Genomic DNA, 25,961 nt, shown 5'->3' on the forward strand with positions numbered 1-25,961 from the left:
AGGATGTCGTCTCTAGCTGCGACAGCCAGATGAGACCACCTTAAGTCCGTGCAAGCTGATCTCATAGCCACTGATCTGCCCTAAGGACGTCACTGCTGTCTGTTGTGTCCTCTGCCTCTTTCTTGCTCGTCTGTGTTTTTGCTCTCCATTTTGTCCCTCACGTTTTTGAAGTGCCTGCAAGCTGTAAGTTCTCGGATAAGGCAAGAAATCGATGGCACAGCAGAGGAGGCTGTTTGTACGCAAGTGTGGATGGGAGGAGACGATTGCTAGCTTGGGCGACATGTCTGCGTACGTAGTTCACAGCCTCCTATCTAAAATGGAGATCATGTTGGGCCAGCTTCTTAATTATGTCCAATAATCTCCCAATCTAAACCTAATGTTGGCATCCTGACCCAGTACAATTGTGCAAATTTTGTTTGTTTTTTTTCATTTGCATTATTTTCACTTTTTCTCCAACACTAATCTTTTTTTTGTTATTATTAATCCTTCTTCATCACACTTCATTAGCAAAGACAAAAACTAAGTTCTCTGTAAGAGACAACGCAGACTATTTTTCATCACAAATATCAGTAAGGGGCACTGGATGTGTCAAAGGTTTTAGACTAAGTTACATGTGCAAAGGTATTCACAGCTGGGTGGCAAATGAATGTGGGCTCTCTGAACAGCTTGAGGACATCTTAACCTTGAGGAAGCATATCTGTTAAACTCCACTGGAAAGTTGGAATAGCATTATTCCCAAACACTGACTATTTGTTTGTTTTAAGTACAGCTATAAGTGCTACAAACCTGTTGAGATCAATCAATAATCCCAGTAGATTTTGTGGGTACGGATAGGGTGTGGTAATGATCCATTTTTTTTCTTTTGGATGGGCCAAGTTAAAACATTCATGTCTGAAACATTTCTCTCTTGACAAATATTTTCTTTTCTTGTTGACCGTGACTCCTTGAGTCTCTCTTTTGTTTGTTACAGGGAATTATTCATGATGTGGTTCCAAAATTGTTCCTAGCAGTATTTTAAAAATAATATTTTGTCTTTAGTAAGGCCTTTTCTGGTAAAATAAAAATATTATATCTGTATCTGAATGTAAATGAAAATATTTTTTTGTTTTTGAGAGCAAATTCTAAAAATTTATATTTTTTTCTGGAAACAACCAATCGTTAAGATGGAGAGCAGATGCTTTAGGTTCTGTTTGTGCAATAATCAGTCCTGCCAATGCAAATTTTATATAAACTAATTATGAAAAAGGATTGGAGAAAAAAAAAAAAACTTTTCAAAAAATTGAAATGACTTCTTGAGACTCTAAATCTTTGATTTCCTGTGAGTGGGTGTGTGTAGAACTTGAGGAAGAGAAGAGGCTAACATTAAATGGAGATGGAATGTAATTATGTTATTATTCTGCTGCAGTGTTTGTCCTCTGTGGCTCACTTATTATATTAACATTTTGCTGACAATCCAATCAACTGTTCTCAGTTATTTTTCTTTCTATGTTTTGTCACTAATCCTGCAACAGAAAGCAGGTAAAGCAGTGTGGAGAAAGGACAGGACATGTCCTGCAGAAGTGAGACAAGGCAAGGGCGAGTCGAGGGAATCTCAAATGCGGTATCATAGTTATTTAACTATTATGTTTAGTTTACTAAGTTATTGGATAATCTGCAGGTATGAATAAATAATTATCTTAAACCGTTGATATGAGGTTTTTGGACTCATCAAACTAAAAAAATATTTAAATTAATCAGTGCTGTCAACATGAAAGACTAGAGTAGGTGTTGTATTTTTTTTAACTTCACTAAACAGTTCTTCAGTGGCTTACACTCTAAGGTGAAAATAGCTTCACAGATTCTTACCAGCAGCACTCGATGCAGTGGGCCAGTTCTGTACCAGGACTCCCTGAGCTCCCTGCATGACTGCAGACTCTTCCATGTGGACTGAACTAAAAGACAAACAGCACATTGACATGTTAAAACTTAGAGGTATTGCAATACATAAACTATGATTTATGCTTCTCAAAATTAAAGGGCATCAATAAATAGACAGCAATGCCAAATATAAGACTGAACTATGTGAACAAAACTTTGCAAATACAAAGCTTTCTCAGTAACTAAATAAATAAATAATATGTGCTGATGAAATTGTAAAGTCTTGATGACACTTTTTCTTTAACTCTGGGGATTATGGGTACAAATGGTCATTTTTACATTTTCACACCCAGTCTGAGTAATTCTGCTCCCTCCTTCTACTGAACACGCACTGAGGCAGTCATAAAAAAGAGGGTTGCTGCAAACTAAAGCTATCTTTACCTTGGAAATAATCATATGGCTTGGCTCAGATAATAAGAGTTTTAGATACTATTGTTTCCTGATATTTCACCTGATGACTATAATCAAAAAATGTAAAAAAAAAATGTCTAGAAATACATTGCTGGGTTATTAATGTAAAATGTATATGGTGCATAGTAATTTTCCAATGATGAAGGCTGCACTTTTATAACAAACTCCTGATTAGATTAGGTGCAACAAAATATGACAGACAGACAGACAGACAGACAGACAGACAGACAGACAGACAGACAGACAGACAGACAGACAGACAGACAGACAGACAGACAGACAGACAGACAGACAGACAGACAGACAGACAGATAGATAGATAGATAGATAGATAGATAGATAGATAGATAGATCGATCTCAAAGCAAAATGGGCTGAATATTTGCTTTTCAGATTTATGTGTTTCCAAAGTAAAATTAAAAAACAAGGATAACTTTCTTCCTCTTCACAAATATTCACTGTACTTGGTTGATAACAAATATACATTGACGTTTGTGGTGATAACATAACTAAATGTGAGAAAGTTTCTGGTCAGATTTTCAGACTGCACCACACTGAGTAAATGTTTTATATGTATGCGCTTTAAGCACATGATAAACACTACAGTAATTTGTTTGCACCCAACTACCACAATGCATTTTAAACACTTACATGTGCTTCACTTATTACATCAGAGTGAGAAAGAAGTTTATTATATAGGGTATCTTTAACATATTCATAAATAAATGAATATATTTAAAATGATTGATTTAACTATTGAGTTTTGATATTAACATTGTTTGTAATTATGGTGCCATGATGTCAGAATGACCCTTCATTTGGTTTCCAGAGTTATAGGTGATATTTTCACCTAACAACATGTCCTTTATGCCTCACTGATCATCTCTCTGTTTGCTCTTCCCTCCTGTCACTCCTCCGTCTGTGTAAGGAAACATATAGTCTCCCGTGTCAAAGTCAATTTATATTTGATGATCAAGAAATAAATTTAAACTTGTGTAATTTTAAATAAATAAATAAACAAATCTCTAATTAGTTCTTACAGAAAACAAGATCATTTTAGATATGTTTTTTACTAATATTGCCTGTTTTTCAGAAACAGAAATCTTCATAAATATTTAAATTTAGCCGTTTTATATCCTAAATGGCAAAAGCAAAGCCCCACCTTTTCTCTTAAAGTAGTCACCATAGCTGAACAAGAGCTACAATACAGATATTTAAAGAAATAAAAAAAAATGGATTCAAATCACACAATAAATAAACATGCTTTGCCTGCAACCACATGAGACGTTTAGGTAGAGCTGGCTACACCGTTTAAAAGACATTTCATTATTTTGCCTTTTAGGTGCAAAAATTGGAACTGGCATGCCATTTTACATTCTTATTAAGTGAAAGATTCAGCTTCAGTGTTCAGAAATTATCAAGATGTAAGAAAAGAAAACACATATACTATTATTATTAAATGAATTGCACATTTATGCCATTGAAAACAAACCACAACAGCCTGCCAAAAATTGGCAGTGGTCTTATTATTTTAAATTAAATCCTTGGTTTTAAAGTAGGACGTTGAAGACTGTGTTAGCACACTTTTGCTTATGAACAAAAGCTTCCTGAGACTATTATAAAAAGAGATTTGTCACCATGAAACTATCATTTATGTTTTTTGTTTTTTTATTTGTTTGTTTTTTTTTGCTGTAGGATGAAACAACTCATCTATAGTACTGAAAATGAACTTTGCCTAATCTGGATATGATATTAGTAAAACAGTTTTTGAAGATTATTTAACTGCATCTTATATAACAGAGACTCTATGGTCACTTACTAAGGGTGAAAATGCAAATTTTTAAATCAAGGACCAAATTAAATAGCAGTGTTTCTACATCAACTATGAAGTTAGACTGGGTTTATAATGAAAGGGGTGAATGTGAAACACTTAGAAGAAAGAAACAGAAAATATGATGCTTACCTCTGCATTACACCACCTGCTCTCAGGGAGGCTGAGTATCTCCAGTCTGAATTAGGTGCCTTGGGCTGCAGAGAGAGAATGGAAGGAATTGAGTCTTAAGTACAGGCAAAAGCCAATACCATCTCATTAATAAGTCATGGTGAGAACTGCTGATGAATGTGAGGCACACACACAATCAAGCAGTGGCAGCTTTCTTCAGCCTTTGAAAAGAAAAATGAGTAATGAGCAGAATACTGTAATCTTGCTGGTGCACACATCTCCTCCCATTATCACATCGCCTCCCTTCTTCCATCTGTGACATTGAAAGAAAAAAAATGACTTTGAAAGATTTTACTTCAGCACTCAATCCAACCAGGTGTTGGGTCACGGGAAAATAAAAATAAAATATATTCATCCAGTATGCTTCCTTTCAACATGGCAGAGCCCTTAAAACAGCATTACTGCAAATGTTTCCTGAAAATCATTTTAAGTTAGGCCAAGAGACATACACAAAAACAGAAATCTGGCTTAAGATGTATGAAATGCAAACTTATTTGACATTAATATGTATTCATATTTGTTTATTAATGCATCGCTTATCCAGACTCCACTTTCTTTTCTTTGATTATTCTGCTGCATATTCCTCACTCCCTTTACTCTGCTATTTACTTTCACATCTATGCTGAACAAAACCTTAAATTTTACTCCCACAAAGTGCGCCAGAAAATGTAGTAAATGTCACCATGGAAACTATACAGAACCATGTCTATCTCTTACTTCCTGCCCACCATTCTCCTGTCATCTTAGTTTAGTGAAGGTCATAGGAAAAAGGAAGGTGAGGGGGAGGGGGAACAGATTTTTGGCATCGTATTCAGACAGTTCTATGAAGGACAGCCTGGGAAAAAAAATGGTTTGAAGCATTCTAAAATGACTCCCTTAACATCCAAGAATTGTAAAAGAAAACTCTAACAACAAAAAAAAAATAATGCTTAATCATGATGAAACATTGTGCTTGAAGGGAAGCAAAAGAGGCTGTTAATCTAACCACATCACCAAGATGAGATTGCATTTTCTCCCTTCTTAACCTTCAGAAAGACAAACTGAACTGAGCGAGGACGCCATATTTCCCCTGTTTGGCCATGCACTTCATAGGAGACCCATTTGCAATCTCATTTCCTTTCAAATTTGACAGATGTTCACTTTCTGCTACAGCCGCATTGACCCCCATGAGTCCGCAGTCCACATTCATCACACTCTGAATTCAATATTTGGTTTAATGAGAAAGGCCTGTTTTTCTTCTCCCGTATTAATTCAAAGGAGCAGAAGGTTGACAGAGACATAGGACACCGCAGGATGTCTAGATGCCAGAAACTGAAGGCAGTATGTGATTAGATGAAAACAGTCGCTGATCTTCAAGCAATCAGTGGAAAGATGAATGGTTTAGACGAGGGACCAAGATATTAGTGTGGACAATATTCACGCAGTCAGAAGTAACCTTTTGCATTTCGCTCCAATTACAGTAAGCAACAACAAACAACCAGTTCAAAATAGGACCAGATTGTCCACAAAATGGGACTAAACGGCTTTGTTTGCTCTTTTGTTGCACTGAAGTGGCCAAAGGGAGATTAGTCTGTTTGGCCGTATGGTGTTCATGGGGGTAAACAGAACAGCACGAACAATAAAGCACAAACATCTGGAACATAAACATGTCTGCAGTTTACGGTACACCCAGGGGATAACTGGAAAATTAACTCTTCACACAGGAAATCCGAACTGGAATTACTAAAAAAAAAAAAAAAAAAAAAAAGACCTGAGGGAAAACGAAATAAATATCAATATTTAAATAGATTCCCATGGGCCTTTGAGTATTCCTAACCTTGCACTGTCTCCTATGAATTGTGTGATCAAAAACTCTGGGTTTTGCAAGCCTTTTTCTTGCCATCTCTCCAATTCTCGCCTCTCGGAGTGAAAGTTCCTTCCATGGATACAGAGCTCACACCTCCGCTATCAGCTCTGTGTCCAATCACCTTTTATCCCCCGCCTCATCGGCTTCTAAGCAGCCAATTGTCTCACAGAGCCAACAAAAAACATTGCTGCTATTTAATTACACAGCAAGTGCAAACATGACTGGCATTTAATGAGGAACAGGTCAGCGTACAGCAGCACAATAACCTTTACGCTTTCTTTATTGCTTTCACAGTATTTTTTTCTTCTCATCTATCTCTTCCTCCACTACTGACGGCTATACTGTGCAGTGAGTATCAATGGTATGAATATTGTTTCATTATGGTGTGCTTTGAAAAAAAATATATAATGGACAGTTTTGAGTCATCAATACAATGTCCATGCTTTTTCATCAATTTCTCAAATATTTTGACTTTTCAATAGCAGAGAAACAGGAAGAGAAGATTTGCTACTGTGAACTGGTTGCACTGGTAGCAGCCATCACTGCTCTATTTTTCACACTTTACAGTACCAGTTAAAAGCTATTGCCCTTGAAATCACAATACATCAAAAACACAAACTGTTACTTTGTGTTTTTTTCACACGTACTGTTTTAATAGGTCTAGTTTACAGCTGCCCAGAAAAGCAACCAATCAATCCATAAAAGCTGCCAGACATACATGACCCCAGATATTAAGCTATCAAGAATCAGAACTAATTTATATGTTCACATATCTGGAATAAAGTTATGTGCCCTCTGCCACACTGGTGAGCACTATGAATTAGTTTGAGAAAATACAAGGAATAAAACAAATAAAACTTAAATAGAAGAAATTAACATCTTGAAACAAACTCCAGAATAAATGCAAAGTCATACTGAAACACATCTAAAACAGCACAAAGACCACACCAGACAACACACCTGTATGGCAGTTGCATCTGGCATACTGAGGCGGCGCACAAATATCTGACTCTGTCCGCTGTGGCTGGTGACATAGCCCGAGCCCCAGGTGCCACTGTGCGGCCTTCCCGTGTTGTAGAACATGAAAGTGTCACTTCCCGACGTGGCGGTCAAGCACGTCTTATAACAGTACGTTTTGGTCAAAGACCCGTTTCCTCTCACTTCAATATAATGCGGCTCCACTTTGAGGTCACGGCGCAGTGCCACATTGATGTTTTGTTGCACTCCTGCAGCTCCTCCGCCGCCACCTGCAGCCCTTGCTCCACCACCACCACCAGCACCACCACCTGCTGAGGTGCCACCCTCCGGCATGTTCTTCTGGGATACACAACACGGGGAGCAGGAACCAGTCTGGCTACAGTAGGCATGACATCGCACAATGGCAAGAACAAAGACAGTGACCAGAAATACAAAGGTTGTGGCACACAGGGCTATGATGAGGTAGAGAGTGACTGGTGAAAACATTAGCGGGCTGTCAGGCCTAACAATCTGTTTTGGATCAGGGGTAAACTTCGGAGGAAGGTCCATCACGTGCACATGGATAGTGGTGGTTGAGGAAAGCGGCGGTATGCCGTGGTCTCGAACCAGGACAGTCAGAACAAAGGTAGTAGAGTTGTCTTCCATGACTCGCCTGGTGGTGCGGATCTCACCTGTGTACTCATGTACTTTAAAAAGGTCTAGGTCTTTGTTGGTCTGGTTCAGAGTGAAAAACAGCCAGGCATTCTGCCCTGCATCACCATCCCATGCGGTCACCTTGCTAACTAAGAGGCCGGCTTCGGCATTTTTCATTAGTGTTCCATTTGAAGGTGGATAGACAATCCTAGGAACATGATCGTTCTGATCCATAATGTAAACGTATACTGTGGCCACACGGCTAAGGGGAGGCACACCGTTGTCTTGGGCTTTAATCTGAAAGTGAAACTCTCTAAGCTTTTCAAAGTCAAAGGCTTGCAGGGCATAGGCCTCACCTGTGTCAGGTTTGATGCTAACGTAGCTGGCCACAGGTATCCCATGGTTATTGTCATTAAGGACAGTATAAGTTATGCGTGCATTTTCTGCATCATCTGCATCCATGGCCTTAACAACACAAAGAGACGCCCCAGGAGCATTGTTCTCTGTAATATAGACAGTATATGATGTCTGCTCAAAACGAGGTGGGTTATCATTAACATCTGCAACATCTACCCTGAAGCTCATTTGAGATGATAGGGGTGGCGTGCCCTCATCCACAGCGTTGACTGTAACATTGTATGACGAGATAGTTTCCCTGTCCAGGAAAGCAGATGTGACCACAGTATAGTGGTTTCTGAAGGATTTAATCTTAAAAGGCAAGTTGGGCATGATCTCCAGGGAAACCTGTTTATTTTGTCCAGAATCGCCATCATTGACACTAATCAAAGCCACCACTGTGTCTGCCCGTGCGTCCTCACGCACAGGGCTGGAAAGTGAAGACAGTACAATCTCAGGAATGTTATCATTGACATCCAACACTTCTACGACTACTTTACAGTGTGCTGCAACGGGAGCTGGGCCTTTGTCCATTGCTTGTATGTACATTTCATACGTTTTAGTCTCCTCATAATCTATATTATTTCTTACCCTAATCTCCCCTGTGTTTGTGTCCATAGAAAACACCTGTCTGACTCGTTCAGGTGTGTAGCTACTAAAAGAATAAAACACTTCTCCATTTGAGCCCTCATCTGGGTCTGTTGCATTTAACTTAATCAAAAGTGTCCCATTTGGAGAGTTCTCAGGCACTTTAACTTTATACACTGAACTGTTAAACTTAGGCACATTGTCATTGGCATCAAGGATACGGACATTGATCTTGGCCGAGCCAGTTCGCTGTGGAGTGCCTCCATCTATTGCTGTCAGAATAAGTTGATGCGAGGGCATCTGCTCCCGGTCAAAGGGCCTTTTGAGAATTAGCTCAATTTGGTTATTGTTGGAGGAGGGTTTAATGGAGTCCAAAGTGAGGTGGTCGTTTGGAATAAGTCGGTACTGTTTCACGGAGTTGGACCCCTCATCTGCATCTTGAGCTCCCTCGATGTGAAACCGCGACCCGGTGAGAGCAGACTCCGACACCTCAAGCTGGTACTCATCTCTAGGGAACTGAGGTTCGTTGTCATTCACGTCCAATATCTCCACCTCCACGTTGTGCACTTCCAGCGGGTTCTCCAACACCACCTCCAGGTTACGTGAACAGGTGCCACTGAATCCACAAACTGTTTCCCGGTCAATTCGGTCACTCACCACCAGCTTTCCGGTTTTGTGGTTTATTGTGAAATATTTCCGCCCGCTGTCCGACGTGATTTTGATGCGTCGAGAGGAAACTTTTTTCAGATCCAGACCCAAATCCTGGACAATGTCACCGACTGATGCCCCGTTCTCCAGCTCCTCTGGAATCGAGTATCGAATTTGTGCATTTATAAGGCCACTTAACGTGAACGTCAACACACAGAAATAGCAAAATATATTCTCCATTACTCTGTAACAGCATCGTACCGACCCAGCCATCGCAGGCGGGCAGAATTTGCAGACGGTTCGGAGAAATCTTTCCGCCTTTTCAGCTTGCTGCGGGTCCCCACCCGCCTCATCAAAAACAGAGTCCGTGCATAACTCCGACAGTGCGGGGTAAACACCGTATCCTCCGTGATGCATGCATGAAGCAAAGATTTTCCACTGCGTCCATGTTTTTCTCCTCGGTCTGGTTAATGTTTTGAATTGCTCTATCTCTCCTGCAAGGTTGTCTCCTTTCCTCACATATCGCTATTGGTCTCTCTCTCTCTCTCTCTCTGCCTTTCTCTCTCTCTCCTTATGTTTCTCTGCCTGGATGTGGCGGTGATGCTGTCGGTGGGCAAAGAGGGAGGGAGCGCCACTCGTTCAAATGGTACTGGCTGCATCTCAGCATCTCCGATCAAACAGCATATAACAAGCTAAATGTTTATTTATTTATTTATTTTAGTTGTTCGCCTCAGTTCATGTACATAAGAACGTAAATAGAACCGCAGTTGACACCCGCATAATGTAATTTTTTTAAGCAAAAATAAAGAATGTTTTTTCTCTCTCTCTCTCTCCTCTTGTCAGCGCCACCGCCCTTTTTTGAGCCGAGGAAAACTGATTTATGTGCAGCCATCATCAGACTCCCTTGCTGAGGCAAATTAACAATCACTCAGGAGCAAGGCAAACGGAGCAACATATCATTTTGAAAACAGGTAAAAAGAATAAAAAAAATAAAAAAAAAGGGAAAAAAAATAGGAACCTGAGCACCTTGTCAATGCAGTAGTCGGAGTCTCTATGATGCCATCGTTATACAGCTCTACATTTCTGCGGGTAATATTTTCCTAACAGAACCATCAAATGTGTAATTCGTTAATCTATTTTATTCTATCAGCAAGCAAAATCTCCGTTCATTAACATGCACTTCGTATTTTTTACTCTTTTGTTTTCACATGCTAACAGAAAGCAGAAAACCATCTAATAATTAACTAGTGAAACAAATGGTTGTGTCCTTAGCCAAGTCGCAGACAATATACTCCAGCTGTGACCCCCATTGCACATCTGGCAAAAACACCACAACTGTCCTGAGAGACATTTACACACATTCTGTTTGCTCACATGCTAAAGTCTGCAAACATACACTAATGTATGAGGTACTTTTTAGTATGTTTTTTTTTTCTTACAATGCATTATATGTTAAACAAGAATGAAATAATTGTAATATAAGCACCAAAACTAGAGGAGGGGATCTTTTTAGCACCCTAACCATAATCAAGAGGAAGTAAAAAAATAAAATGCAGGTTTATTGGAGGAAATGTCACAAATTTCCAATAGAATCTGAAGCTATTAACACTTCTAGATGCCTCCTGTAAACTAGTCTAATTTCAGCCTTTGAAATTTCAACCTGTTTGTGTTTATACAATACATATTTACCTCATCCATAATCTATTCATGCAGTCCCAGTAGGAGTATTTTTTATTACAAACACATTACAAAATGTAATAGCCCAATTGCTATACATTTGTATTAAAATGTTTGTACTTTCAAAACTTGGCATTTACTTGTTCACTAAGTGAAATCACTAAGATGAAATTATGAACCATTGCCCTCAGACAATACTTCCCACACCTAGTATTGAGTGTAACTTAAAAATAGGGGGAAAAAAAAAACTTTAGCCAATTTTATGCATTAACATACTTTAAGTCTGCTGCTGACATCAAAGTTTAGCTGCATATAATGAAGTTTAGTAAAGACGGTTATTTGTTTTGCGTCTGTGATAGGTAATTAAAGGTTTGCATAGAATGTACCAAAGTTTAGGACTTTTTTTGCTCTACAGAAATGCCTTGTCCTTCTCTTTGTGAAACCATCAATCCTTTTGGTACGCCACAGCCACTGGGCTAAGATGAGAATCTATCCGCCCACATTATTCCTTTTCCATGGTGTTTTGCCACTCTCACCCACGCTAAATTTGCCCACAGCAATGACAACACTTGGCACCCAGAGACGGAGGGAACAGTGACTCACTTGGATGCAGCTAAAAGGATTGGTTGATGACTTCTTTAACTGAAATGCCTTAAATTCTGGGTGGCAAAATTCAGAATTAAAAAGGAACTCACATGTTTTATTGAAAATTTTTATGTCATGCACGAGCTACATATTAAAATTAAAAAGTACATCCAGCCAGTCCCATAACTCTGCCCAAGTGCAAAAGAATCAGACTCGGTTGCTATAATTAGTCATGATGAGAACATATTTAGCTAAAATTTAAAACATTCAAAAAGTTGAAGTCTTGTTTATATGTATTTGTGATGTTGTAATCATTCACCTAAGAGGTAAGTGATTATCTTCCCCTTCTTTTTAATTGCAGAAGGATATCTCTGATGGCTCCACATGTAGATCTACAGTTATAGCTATGACATTTAACAGATTTTCCCAGTGGGGTAGTTAAACCTCCATATTTTGTTGCGATTAAAAAGGGAAAAAAAAGGAGGACCAGTGACATTTATTTGGCAAACAATAAACACAGATTTCTATTACACCTGACCTTTTCATGTGTCTCACTTTTCACCACTTCCAACTCTTTTCTAATTTATGCACATCACAGACTTCTGAACAGCTCCCCGGTGCCTGTGCCTGCGTCACAAGCATCCATCTGTCCCAGCATTAATTGCATGCCTCTCAGCTGTAGATTTCATTTTTTTCCACTCAAGGGTGCTGCGGATAATGCCATCAAAACTATTCTACGTGCAGACAGATGCCTGTCTCGGTTCAACAGATGCTAATCTTATAGAAGATAATTGGCTCATTTTGTCTCTCTCTCACTCTCTTTTTTTAAATTGATGCTTTTCTTAATTATCAAAACTTTCTGTGCCATTAGGCAAGGCACTTGTTGTCTACCGATATGCATATCAGTGTATTAGTGTGTGTGTGTGTGTGTGTGTGCATTTGTGGATATGATTTATGTGGATGTGGATGTGGTGTAAAGCGCTTTAAATTGGTCTAAATTGAAATGATCAGAAAAAAATGGATCAATTCTGTCCATTTCCCACTTGCTTTCCTTTGTGTCACTTTCCCAGATCTAGCTGCAGCACTGTGAGCCAGCTGCTGTGCTAGCTGAGGGGGAAACGTCTTTAATGTCATTTGAATATTTTCAGACTGAGAAAGTGGGTGAAATACGACCAGTAGCTTTGAAAATAACTTCATGTGATGGATTAAAGCCAAGATTAAAGTTGAAGCTTCCTCCTTGTTCACTGTATCTACCCCAGTATGAAAGAACCCTAATTTCATCAATTATGTAGTACACCCACTAGATTAATAACATTCTCTCCAACCTCATTAATACTGTAAGCAGACACTCTAAAAACCATTTGTATTAGATCCCCTAGGAGACTTTTCCATGGAATACCCCCATTTTAGTGAGTCAGACTACAAAAGAAATCTTGCAAAGAAACTGGTCATGAGTGGGCTATCATGAAGCTTCACTCATCACGTCATTCCCTCAGCCACCACATACAAACAGAAGCAGCCATGCAAACATAAAGGGTATTTGTGCCTGTAGGACTGGGTGCTCTCACATGACAGTGTAGAATGGTATCTGAGGACAAAATCATTTTGTCTGAGCAAATGCAGGAAGATAGTTTACAGTTCTCGCTGTGAAAATTTAAATGCCAGGGAACCGTTTTCTTCTGCCAAGAGTTTGATGAGCAGATGGGAACAGAGAAGTGAAGCATGCGTTTCCTTTTTTAGACTGTCTAAAAGAGAAGGGCAGAAATAGGTGGATTTCTTATTTTCTTGTCCCCCCATTGAAAAGCGCTGTCTCCGAGGTTTGAGTCTGATCCTGTTACAGTCAAAATCTGGTCTACAGGGCAAGTGGGACTGCAGTGGCAAAGTATAAAACCAAGTTTAGAACAAAAATGCATCAATAAAATTCTGAAATTTGCAGTACAATTTAAATGACAACAGAGGAAGTAAATTCCCCATAAGAGCCAAACAAAAATACTTGCTAAATAAATAGGTACAATGAATAGGATCAAGCCAAATAATGGAATAAATATTATAAAAATGGAAAGTCAAAATTGATAATTCACCTTAAAAGCTTTAATTTTGTTTTGCCAGTGCTTTATTGCAATGGAATAACGGCAGCAGCAAAAAACACATTGTCACAGGAAGTCTAAATCCAGCTGTGTATCAGGAGGTATGAGTCAGTAAAAAAGAAAAGGTCAATGAGAAGAGCTCTGAAAAGTTAATCCCCATGTCAGTCAGAGGGTGCAGCCTGAGGAAGAGGTGGGAGAGACGGTGAAATTGGTCCCTCTGTTGGAAGAAATCAGTAGTGCAAAGATTTAACACGTGATTCTCTCCCTCTGCTCATCCACCCAAGCTTTTTTCATTAAGCCAAAGTACTAAGGCATAATCTCATCTATGACAGAGTGTGCTTGAGAGCGAGAAAGGGAGGCGGTTGGAGGGAGGCGAATACGTCATTCTGCCCCGGCGGTCAAGTTCTTTATCTATTCTAGGGCAAGCGCCATACTGACAAAGCTGGATGAAAAAACAGGGCAATGTGTGGAGGTGAAAGCAAGGGGACGGGTAAACATATAACATGTCTGTCTCCAGTTCAAACAATGACAACATACACCACGTTCTGTATTCATCAGATAAATATTGCACAATTAAAATTATTTAGTTGAACAAAATTGTAAAAAAAAAAAAAAGAGTAAATAATAAAAAAAAAACTAAGTATTACAAAAACAAAAAGAATATACTCATCTGTTACTGAAAAAAAAACGCTTTAAGGACTGATATGTGTTCTCACACCTTTTGAAGAATTGGCTCATTTAAAGCCTAATTATAACCACATTCAGTATGGCTTTTAAAGCGAGCATGCACTGAAGAGGTTCAATAGGGATGTTTGTTCTGATCCCACGTGTACCTTTCCTTCAAAAATAAAGGTCACGAGTACAAAAAGCTGCCTAAATCCCTCCCCAGTGGGAGCAAGCACTGGCTAAACAACTTCTTACATGTCCTGATTCCGGCATGAATCAAACAAATCCTCGGTGCTGCACCAAAGAAAGCTATCAGTAAACGCAGGCAGGCTTTGGATACTTTCCCTCTCAGGATGGCCTGGCTTTGTATCTCTGTCGGATTGGCTAGGATGGACCCCGTGGTGCAGAGCATGACAAAGATAATTTAATGAGAGCAAAAATGTTCCAGTGCCAGTGAGAAAGAAGGCTTGGTGGAAGTAGGGGATGTATGATGAGTGCCTTTCTTTAATGTGTGACCGATTGTAGGCTTGTAATTTTTTTTCACTCAGCTTTAGGGCATGCATTTTATCTGTTTTCTTTTTTTTATCCATCTCATTCTTGCAAACCCTGGTTTTCTCACTATTTCATGCTCAAGGCTCAAATCTGTGCTGCTGTATTTGGGTCTTTCTGTGAAGTCTTTTCCATTCTGGAATTGTACTAATCTCACTCTCTTTCTCCCTTCTTTGATTTGCTTTCTCCTGTTTACACATCAAAAAAAAAAAAATCCTTCCAAGGTTGCTGCAAATCTGTACCATGCACCTCCTCTCCTTTCCTCTCTCTCCTTATTTATTCCTCACGCTTCTCGTCGTAACCAAGCGGCTTCCTTCCAGCTTGCATCCGTATGAAACATGCTGGGATGGAAGCGAGAGTGAGAGTGGGGGTGGGTGTACCATTAGCAGCTCCCTGGAAACAGACTGGCTCATCATTACAGCCCAGAAACAGTCTCCATGGCAACCTAACTTCACTCTCACACAAAGGACACACCCTTGTCAATGAGAAAGACAGGAAGTGGTCCATGAGATGTGCGCGTCAGAACGGCAGTTAAAGCCTCTGCTGCAGGAGACCAGTCCAGACACTGCGAAGCTCTTAGTTGAGAGCTCCTGCAACCATAATGTAGTGCAGAATAAATAATTTAATGTATGTTGCAGCATCAAGGGATGGGAAGTTAGCTTTTTTTTATCATTTAAACATTCTAGAGCTTTCGTGTTTTTGTTTTTAAATAGTTTGTGCAAGTGAGACACTGAATTGCATCTTTTATGTAAAAAAACAAAACAAAAAACAGACCGTTCAGTAGCTCATAGCTAGAATACTGCATAGATACAAAAAAGCCTCCCCTCCTACTGCCCTTTAAAACACAGGTTCAGCTGTGATCGACATTGGGTTATGTCCGGCCCCGCCCAGCCGCAGAGCCGAACAGGAGGGAGAGCCGAGGCGAACTGAACTGATACCTCGATCGGAACGGAAGCTCCCCACTGCTTGCTACTGCAAAGGGTAGCGGAAAATTACCTGCCCCTCCCCCACTTTCTACCTCAGACAACAGAGAGCCGCAGCGTACAGCGCACACGCTGAAACATTTACGCAGAGAAGCAGATCCAGACATTGTTTCGGGAGCCAGTGGACTCGGAGCGTGCGTACAACCTACACTGCGCATCGACTGTATCGGACATAAAGCTGCGCAGCAAACACAAGTTCAGTCTGATGGCGCCTGTAGCCGCGCTGCCCGTGCTTAAATCACTCGCTGACCCACTTAAGCGACGCTCATAACCTGATAGACGTGGGTCGCAAATATTCCGTGTGTGTGTGTGAGAGAGAGGGACGGAGCTGGGTTTCACTCTTCTCCCCAGCCAAAGACGAAACAAAAATAAATGACTGAAGCTTTGACAGATAATCGCAAGACTGTGTGTCCTGAACCACTCCCTGAAATGAGTTCATAGCGTCTGAGTGGGTCACAACATCATCAAACCATTGAGAGAAAGGAAATAAACTGAGCCCCCAAACCTCCCTGGGATTACCTGAACCCAAACCACCGGTAAAACGCAGAATTATGTATTCTATGATGATACATGCAAAAATTAATACGCGACCAGCTTCGGGACTAAAGCCCACTTGACTTGACACCAAACTGGGTTTTGTAAACACATTAAAGGACAGTAATAGAAATATATTAAATCAGGTTTACAGCGCTCCACAGCTGAGAGCATGCATGTCTGAAGAAATGGAGTTAATTTCCTGTTAGCTCCTTCAGCTGCTCCCCTTCACCAGGAGGGAGTGTGCAAGTGGGGGGAGGGGAGGGGAAGGGGAGGAATTCATCAGCATGGATGAGACGCAAGAGAAAAGAGACGCCCGAGCAATGGATGCCATGATTCAGCCTCTCCTCAGAATGAAGGTTATAAGGTTTTCTGATAAAGTATGCTAAAGAACTGTAAATAAAAATACACTACAATGGGAGGGTAAGGGGATTGAACAGGCTAATTACACAGAAAACCTGGAAAACTTTGCAGCCTCTGAGGATGCACAAAAATGTGTGTCATGACTTAAAATGTATGAACATTTCCCTTAATAGGCTAGAATTTATATAGATGTGGTATAGCATCCAGAGAGTAGAAAGCATTATAGGTCAGGCTATGATCAACACAGATTTAAAATTCAAGCAGAACTAAACAAAAATTATTACAGCAAAAGGAAAGATGAACAAATCTACAACAACAACAACAAAAAAAAGCAATGAGAGCAAATGTTACTATATAGCGAAATGAGAGAACCATAACATTCGCAAAACATTTAATATTCTCTTTATGCGGAAAGCGTTTGTATCTAAAAATGTTATGAATTATATGTAACAAATAAACCTTGAATTTGTGTACTTGAAAAGTGCAAGTGTAAAATAAATTATTCTTGAAATATTACATATGCCAGCTTTCATGACAAGGGTGTCTGTTTTTTCATAGAAGATATCATAGCTTGTCTAAGCAGAAAAAATAACACACGTCAGGCTAAAAGTGTTGTCAGTTACATTATGTGTCCCTGCACTGCAGTGAGGTCTGCATAAATCCTGCTGAGAATTGAGATTTCATTTTTAGAAGATCTCACCTGCCCCTTTAAAAATAAAAATAAAAAATTCAAGCCAGAATGTCTTTTGCAATACTTTGTAGCTGTACTTAATGTCTTTGGTTAACATGACGTTAATATAAAATGAATAATTTTATTGGAAGATATTCAAATAAATGCTTTTATTTGGCAGAGAGACCGAGTTATCCACATTAGGAAAATGCTAAGAAAACGTTTTTATCTGATTACTTTTAATGTTTCATAAATGTCTGATACCTTCTCAGAACCAAGCAACAACTTATATATGCAGATTTATCTTTAAGGCTTTTACAGCCACATATACCAGGCGAATCAAGATCTCTAAATCAAAAACTTTTAGGATTTCCCAGGACATGGCTTGAGACCAGAGGAAAATACTTTTTCCGTTGCTGGTCTGAGGGTTTGGAAAAGTCTATTTTTTTCTGTGAGGTCTGATGGATTGCTCGTTCTTAGAAACTTGACTTTAAAAACTGTTTTTTAATTGCAGACAGTAAGCCTTTGTTTTCTAACTTCATTGCCTATTCTGTCAACCTTGAATTTTGCTTATTGTTTTGTGCCATTATAATTATTACTAATAGTGGTATTAGTATTAGGTGCTTGAAAAATGAATAATGATTATGATTATGATGAGGAAGAATCTGAAACTCAGAATCATCATGAGGGTCAGGGTAATTGTTGTTGAGAGTTGTAAAGATTTGAACATATTGCTGAGTACTGTTGAATTCATCATTCGTTAACAGAAAGAATAAGAAGAGCACAACTGCAAACTGACTAAGACATGCCTTTCCATCCTAATTTGACCAGCCAAAAAAAGTGGAGTATTATTACACATCATTGCACACTAAGCATGTCTGGCCTTTATGGAAGAGTGACAAAAATAAAGCCATTGCTGGAAGAAAAGTACTAGAAGGCCCTAAGTCAGGTTGAGGACACAGCAACAGCATGGAAGATCAGGCCAGCTAGCACCGGTGATGATGAATTGAGCTAAAGAAAATGAGAAGATTTCAGACTGTGACAGAGGTTCACCTTTTTGTAAGGCAACTCCAAAGATATAAATAAAGCCACAATCCCACAGTTGAGGGCCAGACCTAAACCAAGTAAAATTTCATGGCACAACTGTCTGTCTATAGAAACATAGTCTGACGTCTCAAAAGCCGTCAGATATAATTATAGGCAAAGGCAGTTCGACAAGGAATGACTCAATATCAATATGTAACACTTTTTACATTTCAAACAATTAAGCCATGTATAGTCTTACATTTATTTTACACTTATGCTTAAACTTGTATTGGCCTGTCCCATAAAAATACACAAAAGTTTGTTTTCCTATGTGAAAAAAATGTGCAAATGTTAAAGAGGCATGAATACCCTTGCAAGGCATTGCAAATATAAATATACCTGAGCTCAATACTACAGATCCAAACTTAAAAGCTACTTGTTATGCAATAGGAGAACACAGCTTAGCAAAAAATACACAGAGTGCCTATAAGAAAATGATTAGAAAATGCAACCCTCTGCATGAAAATGGTGGCTTTGCAGGACAAAGAAATTATTCTGAATCACTAAATAATGATATAAAGTTTTACTATTCCTCTTGTACGTTTAATTTCTGCTTGGAGGTTGTTATTTTTAAATACTTTTAATCTGACACAAGGGACTCATCAGGATGTATATTCTAATTCACTGAATATGACTGCAGACAAGTGATTTTCGGATATATTTTTGATTTCATTGTTTTTCTAGCTTATTTTGTTTGGGTTGTTAAGTTATATACAACAATATGATCAGGAGCATACGTTTAAGTTTTGAGCTTTAATTTGTTGAAGAAATCACTTATTTCAAAACTGAGAAATGTGAAGCGGAATGGTTTCAGCACCAAGGACAGTGCTCAGACCTAACGCTGTCCTTGGTAAACTGGCTGGTCATAGTAGATGGAAAATTATAAGGCAAACTGGAGAGGACGATTTAAATGCGGGTCAAATCTTACCTTGTCTGTGTTTGGTAAAGTTTGAGTTCTGGTAAACGTATCACTCCCATGTATACTGATCAGTTCCGCATCTACAGGTGGAAAGGGGGCGGGAAAAACCACTACGTCACTCTTCAGTGTGTCTGAGCTGAAACACACGTCATACTGCTGAGTAGCTTTAGAGTAAGACCAACTCCCGTCAGGGTGGGTGGTGATCATGGGGGCGCTGTACCTGCTGAAATCACTGTCTGTCCTGTGGCATCTGACAGCTATTAAGCTGATGAGACTCAGCAGAAAGATCACAGACACTGACACGATGGCGATCAGTAGATACAAGTTCAAATCAGAGAAGTTGTCCTCCTTTATAGGCACATGTCTGAACTGAGTCTGGACATCAGCTGTGGTTTCAACCACCATCACATCAATAGAAACAGTGGCTGACAAAGAAGGTTCTCCATTATCAGAAACCAGCACCAACAAGTGGTGGGTTTTCAAATCATTATCGCTCATTCTCCTCTTAGTCCTGATTTCTCCGGTGCTGGTTCCGATCCTGAACAGGTTGTTTCCTTTGGGCTCAGACAAGTGATAAGAAAGCAGCGCATTGTATCCAGAATCTGCGTCCACAGCCCTGATCTTTGCTACAAAGTATCCCGCTTCGGCAGAATAAGGGATGGTCTCACTGTTAACAGAGCCGTGCTCAGAATAAGGAGCTAAAATGGTTGGATTATTATCATTTTCATCCAGAATTAAAATGTTAACAGTCACGTTGCTGCTGAGCGGAGGAACACCGGAGTCTGTGGCCTGAACCATAAACTGAAACGTCTTTAACTCCTCATAGTTAAAAGACTGCAGACTGATTATTTCTCCAGTGTCTGCTTTCACGTTAACCACGGATCCTATGCCATTATGTCTTTGATTATTATTATTATTACTAACTACCAAAAACGTCACCTTTCCATTTTCGTCTACATCAGGATCGTCCGCAGTTAAGGTATAAACCACATCACCAACTGGTCCGTTCTCTTTCACAAAAATATTGATCACTCTTTCCTTAAAACGTGGCGCGTTGTCATTGACATCTGACACATGAACCATAATTACGCTGGTGCTGGAGAGAGGCGGCAGACCTTCGTCCATCGCTGTTATTGTTACATTATATACAGAAACCTTTTCTCTGTCAAGCGCTCCATCCACCACTAAAGAGTAATGATTTTTATACGTGTTTTTAATTTTAAAGGGTACGGCATTAATTATTTTCACCTGAACGACACCGTTTTTATCTGCGTCCGGATCTTTCACCGTTAAAAGTCCAACCATTGTGTCGAGAGGTGCATCCTCCCTCAGAACATTGACTAATGATGTTACAGATATTTCTGGTGGATTGTCGTTGATGTCTGTAATTTCAATGAGTACTTTGCAATGAGATGCTCTTGTACTTGTCCCTCTATCTTTTGCTTGGACCCGTAGTTCAACCACATTATTCCTTTCGTGGTCTAGCTCATCTTTTATATTAATCTCGCCAGTAATTGGATTAATGGAAAATTTATTGACGTTGTTATCATTATCCTGGTTTATAAAAGAATACTGAATTTCTCCATTTATCCCTTCGTCTAAGTCTCTTGCATGCACAGAAATCACAGCTGCGCCTAACGGGGTATTTTCAGGCACTCTGACTTTGTACAGAGGCTTGTCAAATACCGGGATATTATCATTAACGTCTTCTACGTTAACATTGATGAGTAATGTCCCTGATTTAGCAGGTTTACCTCCATCTGTAGCTGTCAGAGTTAATTTTATAAGTGACTGTTTTTCTCGATCTAAAGGTTTCTGCAGGACCATTTCAGCAGACACAATTGGATCGCCTGCGTTTTGTGCATCCAGTGCAAAATGTTCATTATGGCTTAGTTTATAAGCCTTTACTGAATAAACACCGACGTCTGCGTCAAATGCCTTCGGAAGAGCAAATTTTTCTCCAGTAAAAGCCGATTCAGACACGTTCAGATCAATCTCCGGTATCCGGAACGAGGGCGTGTTGTCGTTTATATCCACAATTTTAACCTCAAACCGATAAAGATTTAGCGGAGAATTCACAATGGCTTCCACTTCCAGGGAGCATTTGGCTTTACGAGCACAGAGCTCTTCCCGGTCGAGCCTGTCTTTCACCAGAAGTGCTCCAGTCTTAATGTTCACATCAAAATACTTCTTATTAGGTCCCGAAATCTGAAAGTGTCTTTTTTCCAGTTCTTGTACATCTAGCTGTAAATCCTTTGCCAGATTTCCAACAACCGTACCCGGACTCGACTCCTCCATAATCGAATATACAGTTTGTGCCTCTGCGACCATCAGGATGCGCAAAACAAAAAACAAATTATAAATCCAGGTCGGGGCCGTCTTCCCTCGTCCCATTATGTCCCGATCTGACAAAACACACGGAATAAATTGTAATAAATCATTCCAGGGTTAACATATTTCCATGACTGTAGAGTCAGATCACAGCCCCTCAGTGCGGTGAGGACGTTACTCACGGCTTCCCAAACAAAGAGCTTGAAGCCCTCTCTAAAGGGAGGAGCATTGTACATGGATAAAATGTGTTAAAACGCGAACAGTTCGCAGTGACATCTTGTGGCGATTTGAAGTGAAATAAAATGTATTGAAAAGTGTATTCAACTATTATTGTGACTTTAAGTCATCCCAGACGAAATTGATTGAATTATTCAGGAATTTACTTTAAGAAAAGGAGGTAAACAACAAGCGCTGAAGTCTCTGAGTGCCAAAGTTAAGAATTCAAAAGTTGTCACCTTCCTAAAATAATGGGCAGTATTTATTTATTTTTTATCAAAAGTGTTTTATTATTACTATTATTATTTTGCCTAAATCATCATTTAGCAAAAAGAGGTGTTGATTTTCTTCTTTTTTTTGTCAAAATATGATTGGCAAAAATCACTTTGGCTATTGTGGTGATGAAGCGTTAGATGATAAAGAATACATTTGTCATTCACTGTGAACCAAAAACACTTTCAAGAATGAAACATGAAAAAAATAAATATATTTGACTGACTAAAAAAACAATTAAAAATTTGCAAATATAATGAAAAGTTTTAAACTCAGCATAACAATAATTGCATAATTGCTATGTGGGGCATAGGGAATTGAGATAATGTTTCTGAATTTCTTACCTTCTCTTTGTTTGGTAAAGTCTGAGTTCTGGTAAAAGTATCACTCCCGTTAATACTGATCAGTTCAGCATCTACAGGTGGAAACGGGGCGGGGAAAACCACTACGTCACTCTTCAGTGTGTCTGAGCTGAAACACACGTCATACTGCTGAGTAGCTTTAGAGTAAGACCAGCTCCCGTCAGGGTGGGTGGTGATCATGGGGGCGCTGTACCTGCTGAAATCACTGTCTGTCCTGTGGCATCTGACAGCTATTAAACTGATGAGACTCAGCAGAAAGATCACAGACACTGACACGATGGCGATCAGCAGATACAAGTTCAAATCAGAGAAGTTGTCCTCCTTTATAGGCACATGTCTGAACTGAGTCTGGACATCAGCTGTGGTTTCAACCACCATCACATCAATAGAAACAGTGGCTGACAGAGAAGGTTCTCCGTTATCAGAAACCAGCACCACCAGTGGGTGAGTTTTCAAGTCATTGTCGCTCATTCTCCTCTTAGTCCTGATTTCTCCTGTGCTGGTTCCGATCCTGAACAGGTTGTTTCCTTTGGGCTCCGACAGGTGATAAGAAAGCAGCGCATTGTATCCAGAATCTGCGTCCACAGCCCTGATCTTTGCTACAAAGTATCCCGCTTCAGCAGAATAAGGGATGGTCTCACTGTTAACAGAGCCGTGCTCAGAGTAAGGAGCTAAAATGGTTGGATTATTATCATTTTCATCCAGTATTAAAACATTAACAGTCACATTACTACTTTGCTGAGGAACACCAGAATCATTTGCTTGAACTTTAAACTGAAATGTTTTTAACTCCTCATAGTTAAAAGACTCCAGACATATAATTTCTCCAGTTTGAGAGTTTATGTTTAAAACTGAAGATACTGGAATATTTTTTGAAAAGTTGCCTAATAATGAGTACATTATTTTAGCATTTTCTGCCTCATCTGGGTCCTGTGCCATTATAATTCCAATATTGGTTCCGACAGCACTATTCTCTTTGACATAAACATTTACTACAGAATCTGAGAAATTAGGGGCATTATCGTTAACATCTGAAATGTGAACAGGGATAACACTGGTACTAGAGAGGGGTGGATTGCCCTCATCTATAGCATAAATTGTGACATTATAGTGAGAAACACTCTCTCTATCAAGAGGTCCATCAACTGTTAATGAATAATAATTTTTATAATTAAGCTTGAGCTTAAAAGGAACCAACCCAATGACCTGAGCACTGGTAATACCATTTTTACCCCCATCTTTGTCAGTCACAGTCACCAGAGCAACGACAGTTCCTGTCTCAGCATCTTCTTTAACTGGACTCATCAAGGACGTGACCACAACCTTGGGTATGTTGTCATTAATGTCAATCACTTCCACTAACATTTTACCGTGAACACTTCTTGAAGGCGAACCTTTATCTCTGGCTTGCAAGCGGATATCATAGGCTGCAGTTTCCTCATAGTCGATCTGTCCTATCACAGTTATTTCCCCTGTGTCTGGGTTTATTGAGAATAAAGCATCAGGATTGATATTTCCTCTTCTAATAAATGAATATAATATTTCACTGTTTATTCCCTCATCTGAATCTTCAGCACTGACAGTGAGAATGGAGGTTTGCAAAGGGGTGTTTTCAAGAACCTTGACTTTATACAACGACTGACTAAACACTGGAGCATTGTCGTTAATATCCATTATATGTACAGTGATCTTTAATGTCCCCGTTTTGGCAGGTTTACCTCCGTCGAGAGCAATTAATGTTAGGTGACTCGCAGCATTTTTCTCTCTGTCTAACGACTTTTGCAGCACTAATTCGGCAGACTCACTGTGTTGTCCTCCGCTTTGTATGTCAAGCAAGAAATATTCATTGGAATTCAGCTTGTAGCTTTTCACCCCGTTATTCCCCGAATCCGCGTCGTTTGCCATCGGCAGCAAATACCTCTCTCCGGGAGAAGACGATTCTGAAATATTCAAGTTGATTTCCTTTTCAAGAAAATATGGTGCATTATCATTGATATCCGTTATCTGAACCTCTATGCGATGCAGATGCAACGGATTGCTCAACATGGCTTCTATATTTAGGAAACATTTATCCGAGTTCGGACAAAGCTCTTCGCGATCAATCCGGTCGCAAACATACAGTGTACCAGCTTTCAAATCCAAGTCAAAATACTTCTTAAAGCTCCCAGAGACAATTCGTAAATCCCGTCGTTCCAACTCACTGACGGCGACTTGTAAATGCTTAGCAAGATTTCCCACCACTGTTCCTTTGTCAACCTCCTCGGGAACGGAGAACGAGAGCAGCGCTGTGCACGCACCACAGAAATAAAGCAGAACCCCGATGTTTATCCAGATCGCGCCTGTAATCGTCCCACGTCCCATTGCTGCCAAACCACGAAAAAAAAAAAATATATATATATAATTTTAGAACACGTCCATTTTGTGGTAAATATCACACGGGATCCACTCTGCAGAGTGACCGAATGCGTTTTCTCACAAAGCAGCGGTTCGCTATGTCTACACATGGAAAGGAGGAGTCTGAGGACAAGAAAAAAAAGAAAAAGAAAAAAACTGGGGTCACTCGTAACATTTGTGGTCTCCAGCGACACCAAGTGCTGGTTCTAATATGTAAATAAATCATTGCAGTTTAGCTAAAATGATGACAGGATTTTTAGCTGAACATGAGATATGAACAAAACAATATACGCTCAATATTGCACTAAAAAAGGCAGAAATACAGTTGTGCTTTTCAGGTAAACCATTTTAAAGACACAAAACAGAGATTGCGCCGACATCTTCAATAATATAATGACAATACCGGTTGCCGTCACACCGACAATCAATGTCCAGAAGTCAGCACCATGGACAGAGTCTGCTGCTGCACAACGTAATTGTCCAGCTTGCTTTAAGTTTTTAGTTAAAATATTGGTATTTATCGACTACTTTTAGGTTACAACAGAAAAAAAACATTTAATATTCGCTATCTTAGCCATCTGAAAGACTAATTAGCAATCGAAAAATATAGTCAGCAAAACATAAAGGTTGACATAATCTCGCCAACAAAGACTTCAACGGAAAGTCTTTGTTGGATATTCTGAAAAAGTTATGACCAGCAGACCTGCCAAAATACATTTTGGACAACATAAAAAAAATGGCTAAAATATAATAAAATATTTTAAGTTGGGTCGCCAAAAAAAAAAATACTACAACCTTTCAAGTAAAATAGACATTTTCACGTGCTTTAAACAAATGCTTTTTCTGCG

General features: G+C 39.5%; 1 protein-coding gene and 1 pseudogene across 3 annotated transcripts in view; both read right to left on the reverse strand.

The window, feature by feature from the left end:
- LOC106930596 (protocadherin alpha-C2-like) overlaps positions 1-25,961 on the reverse strand; it is a 36,434-nt gene that overhangs the window by 8,021 nt on the left and 2,452 nt on the right. Inside the window, exons 1-3 of one of the 3 annotated variants that reach the window (XM_088009580.1) lie at positions 22,702-25,955; positions 4,291-4,355; positions 1,846-1,931 (exon numbers count right to left, since the gene is read on the reverse strand). In XM_088009580.1, coding sequence (XP_087865706.1) covers positions 1,846-1,931; positions 4,291-4,355; positions 22,702-25,080 — 2,530 coding nt within the window. In that variant the 5' untranslated portion in view covers positions 25,081-25,955. Of the gene's footprint in view, positions 1-1,845; positions 1,932-4,290; positions 4,356-7,135; positions 10,792-22,701; positions 25,956-25,961 lie in introns of those variants that run through there. The other 2 variants (XM_015008241.2, XM_088009581.1) reach the window with 2 other exon arrangements.
- LOC106930590 (protocadherin alpha-3 pseudogene) lies at positions 19,101-22,015 on the reverse strand (annotated as a pseudogene).

The sequence above is a fragment of the Poecilia mexicana genome, unplaced genomic scaffold (genome assembly GCF_051168715.1).
Source record: "Poecilia mexicana isolate PSO_F unplaced genomic scaffold, ASM5116871v1 scaffold_10, whole genome shotgun sequence".
NCBI classification, from domain to species: Eukaryota; Metazoa; Chordata; class Actinopteri; order Cyprinodontiformes; family Poeciliidae; genus Poecilia; species Poecilia mexicana.